General features: G+C 40.5%; 1 protein-coding gene across 1 annotated transcript in view; it reads left to right on the plus strand.

The window, feature by feature from the left end:
* The first annotated feature begins 3,027 nt into the window (after positions 1–3,027).
* LOC135090334 (uncharacterized) overlaps positions 3,028–4,891 on the plus strand; it is a 2,768-nt gene continuing 904 nt past the window's right edge. Inside the window, exon 1 of the mRNA XM_063987098.1 lies at positions 3,028–4,891. This exon is cut by the window's right edge and continues 11 nt beyond it. Within this exon, the coding sequence (XP_063843168.1) occupies positions 4,172–4,891 (720 nt within the window). The 5' untranslated portion in view covers positions 3,028–4,171.

Genomic DNA, 4,891 nt, shown 5'->3' on the forward strand with positions numbered 1-4,891 from the left:
CGGATGCTCCTTCATTTGCCTTCAGTTCGGTTTCAGAGAGAGTATACGTAATATAAAGTAATGTATATGGATAAGAGAGTCTAAACATACAATGGGATTTAAATGTATGAATGAAATGGTTGTTAAGTACCGCCAACTTTTGTTTTTATTAGTTTTTTTTATTTATTTATTTTTTTGGGGTGGGTTTTTTGTATTTGCTTTTTTTGTAGGGAATTGTGGGTTTGAGTGAAATTTGGTGTGTTTTTGGTGGGGTTTAGTTGTGTGTATGAGAGAGAGAGAGAGAGAGAGAGAGAGAGAGAGAGAGAGAGAGAGAGAGAGAGAGAGAGAGAGAGAGAGAGAGAGAGAGAGAGAGAGAGAGAGAGAGAGTTTTTGCGAAGAAAGAGAAACCTGCACCAAACACACACACACACACACACACACACACACACACACACACACAAGGCCGCTTCCCTCTACTCACTTCGTCACGTCAACATGAAAGCAAGAATCACATAGCAATTTCTTATGTCTAGGTCAAATTTTCTTCACACACACACACACACACACACACACACACACACAGACGGTATCTTATAATAATTTCGTGTATGTGTACTTGGATAAGATACTAAAGTAGATAATAGTAATAATAACACCACCATCACCACCACCACCACCACCACCACTATCACCACCACCACCACTACTACTGCTATTACTACTATCACCTCTAAGAGACGAAAATGTACACAAAAACATTAAACAACAGGCAGTTTTTTGTTCACTACTTCACTACTACTACTACTACTACTACTACTACTACTACTACTACTACTTTCATTTTCACTTTCTTCTCTGTTCTTATTATGGGAACGTAAAACTAACACAGAATTACCCAGGTCTCTCTGTCTTCGTTTGCTTGAGTCCCCCCTCGCAACACGCATGCCTCGTAAAGTTTGCCTCGGGGAGAGAGAAGGGTAAGGACGAAAGGCTACACGAAGGCCCCGGGAGATTATTATTTTCAAGTAGCCCCTTATTAAAGTAGAGACCTGCCTTACTTAACCTTCTGCTTTGATGTTTTTGGCTGCGGGACATTTGTAACCTAACCTAAACTAACCTCACGTAGCTTAAGCGAATCTTCTGTTTTTATTTTCTATTTTCTTTTTGATGGTGGACATTTTATAAATTTTCTAAATCTAACAAAACCTAACTTAACCTAATGTATCCAAACCTAACCTAATCTAAGGAAACGTAATGTAACCTAACTTAACTTAACATAAACTAGCTTAAATTAACGTAATCTAACCTAACCAGACCTGACGCAACCTAACGTATCGTAACCTAGCCTAATTTAACTTAACCTAACCTAACAACCTGACCTAACCTAACCTAACTTGACCTAACGTATGTAGGAATGTAGGGGAAACTTTGTAAAGGGATTAGGAAGTGTAGGTACGGATAAATTGTAATTGAAGAGGTATGGAAGATGTATAGGGCTTTAAGGTAAGATATACAAGGAGAAGTAAGGTTTAGGGTGCATAGTAGTGTTAGGTAAGGTCAATTAAGACTCAGATGGTGTGTATGGGGTGTAAGGTAAGGTATGCAGGGGGGAAGAGAGATTAGGTAACGAGGGGGACAAGGTGCTGTAGAGAGATAAGGAGACATTACCTCACCGTTCCTAAGTGACTGATGAGCCGCCACAATCAGAACACACACAGGAGCACTGCTATTGTTCCTCCTCGACTTGCGATAAGATAACACTATCTCCTGCGTTCTCAGGCGCAAAATTCTAATGGTGCAGTACAGTGAGTCAGCACAGTTGTTTATTGTTACTCGACGTTGTGTGGGTGGATAAAAGAAGCCTTAATTTGATACTATGATAGTCCAATAAGTCATGGGTATGATAGTGTTGAGATTTCTTGGTGAATGAGTAAAGTTTTTGGTGTGCGTGCATGGGAGAGTCATGTTAAGTAAGTCTACCCTAAAAGTTGTCCGTTTTCTACCAGGTTGAGTAAGTGAAACGTAACACGCAGTCCCCGTAGACTTTCAGAGTGACCGCAGCTATTATTATTATATGCTGCTACTACTGCTACTGTTACTTGTGCTGCTGCTGCTGCTGCTGCTACTACTACTCCTACTACTACTACTACTACTACTACTACTATTATTCCTACTACTACTACTGCTACTGCAATAATAATAATAATAATAATAATAATAATAATAATAATAATAATAATAATAATAATAATAATAATAATATTATTATTATTATTATTATTATTATTATTATTATTATTATTATTATTATTATTATTATCATTATTACTATTATGATTATGATCATTATCACTACTACTACTATTACTACTATTACTACTACTACTACTACTACTACTACTATTCCTACACACACACACACACACACACGCACTGCCCTGTAAAAAGACTCAACCTGGAGGCTCTAATAATAACAAAATAATGGTCCCTGGGAGATATAATCCGGCCACTCACCGCTGGGGAGACCGTGTGGCAGATAAGAACATGACGAACCACCACCACCACCACCATCACCACCACCACCACCACCACCATACATTTATTCTTCCTTTTATCTCTCTTTTATCTCCTTTTCAGTTCTTTCTTTCTCTCTCTCTCTCTCTCTCTTCCTCTTTTATCCCCACTACTACTACTACTACTACTACTACTACTACTACTACTACTACTACTGCCACTAACCCTAAACACAATCTAGACACAAACATATCTTGAACCAATTAACCACCCAAGGTAGCAAATAAAAAGAAAACATACAAGTAAAAAGAAGAAGAAGAAGAAGAAGAAGAAGAAAACATGAAACAACAAGAAACCGCAATAAGGTCTAAGCTCTAAGTTAACTCCTTGCCATACCTTACCAGTTGTGAAGTACCTATGCCAATCAATAGCTAAATAATGCACGTGGCTACCTGTTGCGTGTGTCCGTGCATCGATTCCAACCCGCTGCTGATACGCTCCTGCCATTTGCTCCAGCTTCACGTCCCCCTGGCAGAGCATTCTTGACCTGCGAGGGATGAAGAAGTATTTTAAGTTAATTCAGTTTGAGTGAGAGTACCTGTTAAGTTGGAACAGTACGAGGGGGCTTGAATGAGGGCAGGAGGACTTATGCGTGATATGAAGGCGTCCTCTGCTGGGGTGAGGACTGAACTGTGCCTCACATTCCTTATAGGTAAAGAGAGGGAGAGACTGGGAGCGGGTGAGGGAGGAGAGAGAGAGATCCGTGCTATAGCTAAGTGCTCTGCTACTCACGCGCGTTTGTTCCTCAGTATTGTGTGTGTACGTACCGAGACTTACTCCAACTTACCCTACAGTGGATACAAAGTACTTACAAGTGGATCAGGATCGGAACTAAGTGTGTGTATTGTGGATTGGAAGTGTGGTGTGTTTAGTTATGTTTTCCATGACGACAAGGTAACATAACTACAAACTAAGTGTTCAAATAACGAAACTTACTCGAACTTACCCTACAGTGGATAAAAATGGTTACAAGTGGGATCAACATCGGAATTAAGTGTGTGTGTGTTGTGGATTGGAAGTGTGGTGTGTTGAGTTGCATTTTCCCTGACCACAAGGTAACATAAAACCACAAGATTATTATGAGGACTGACGGCTTGACTCATTATCACAAATATATCAAACATTTCTTACTTAATTTTTCCTGTGGTGTTCAGCGCTCATTGTGTCAGAAGTTTGTGGTGTCTCGTGGCGGAGAGTGTAACATAAAACCACAAGATTATAAAAAGACTGGCGACTTAACTCATTACCACAAAAATACCAGCAACAATTACTCTACGATCTCTCCTGAGGTGTCTCGTGCAAAGTGTACCAGGAAGTGTGAGGTATGTTGCGTTGATAAGTGAGTTTTCTCACAGCAAGGGGTAAATAAAGCCACAATATTATGAAGAGACTGATTACTTAACTCATTACCACAAACATACTTAACAATTTCTCTTTAATATTTCTTGTGGTGTCTGGAGAAACGTGTATCAGAAGTGTGCGGTGACGAGGTAACCTAACCACAAAGACACGATGAATGACGATTTCTTTGACGACTTTGATGATGGCGGGGAAGTCACTGGCGACATCGGGGCGTTCCTGAAGCGAGGCCAAGGTGTCAAGATCAAGACAGACTCAAATGAAACACCTTAAGCATCCTACAGATAAACAAACCATACCGCAGGACAACAAAGATGTGGGTAGCAATAAGGACAAACCAGCATCCTACAGTGAATCTTTCGAGACGGAGAATAAGGATTCGGAATCGACGGAAAAGGACACCATAGGCTCGAAGGACTCAAACAGAGCCTCAGAGATCATAACAGACGCCCAAACGAAGCAATCAGAAGGCTCAGAAACATCACAGGACTCGAAAATAGCATCAGAATCTCAAGAACGTGAAACTCCATCGGAAAATGAGATAGATTCAAATAGCAAAGTCTCCGCTGAACATGAATCAAAGAAAACCACTCAAAACTCAGAGGAAAACGGTGAAAAACAAGACACAGTTTCCCCGTCGAGTGACCAAATGGATTCGGAACCGCAATGGACTGGAATTCGAACCCAAAGCTTGAGTGATACTGAAATCGAAGCCGAAGAAAACGAAGAAGATAGAAGACTCGCTAAAAGAGAAGCGGAGAGAAAGGAGAAGAAGAAACAAGTGATAAGAGACTGGATCGAAAGGAAGGAAAGAGAATCACGAGAAAGGAGAAGAGAGGAGAGTAAGAAAGCCGATGAATTAGCGAGACAAGAAGAGGAGGAAATAGAAAGAAAGAAAAGACAAGACGAGAAGAGGAAGCAGAGGATAAAGGAGGTGGTGAAGGAGTGGCACGCGAGGAAAGAACGGGAAGAGAAGGAG

The sequence above is a fragment of the Scylla paramamosain genome, chromosome 34, assembly GCF_035594125.1.
Source record: "Scylla paramamosain isolate STU-SP2022 chromosome 34, ASM3559412v1, whole genome shotgun sequence".
In the NCBI taxonomy this organism is placed as follows: Eukaryota; Metazoa; Arthropoda; class Malacostraca; order Decapoda; family Portunidae; genus Scylla; species Scylla paramamosain.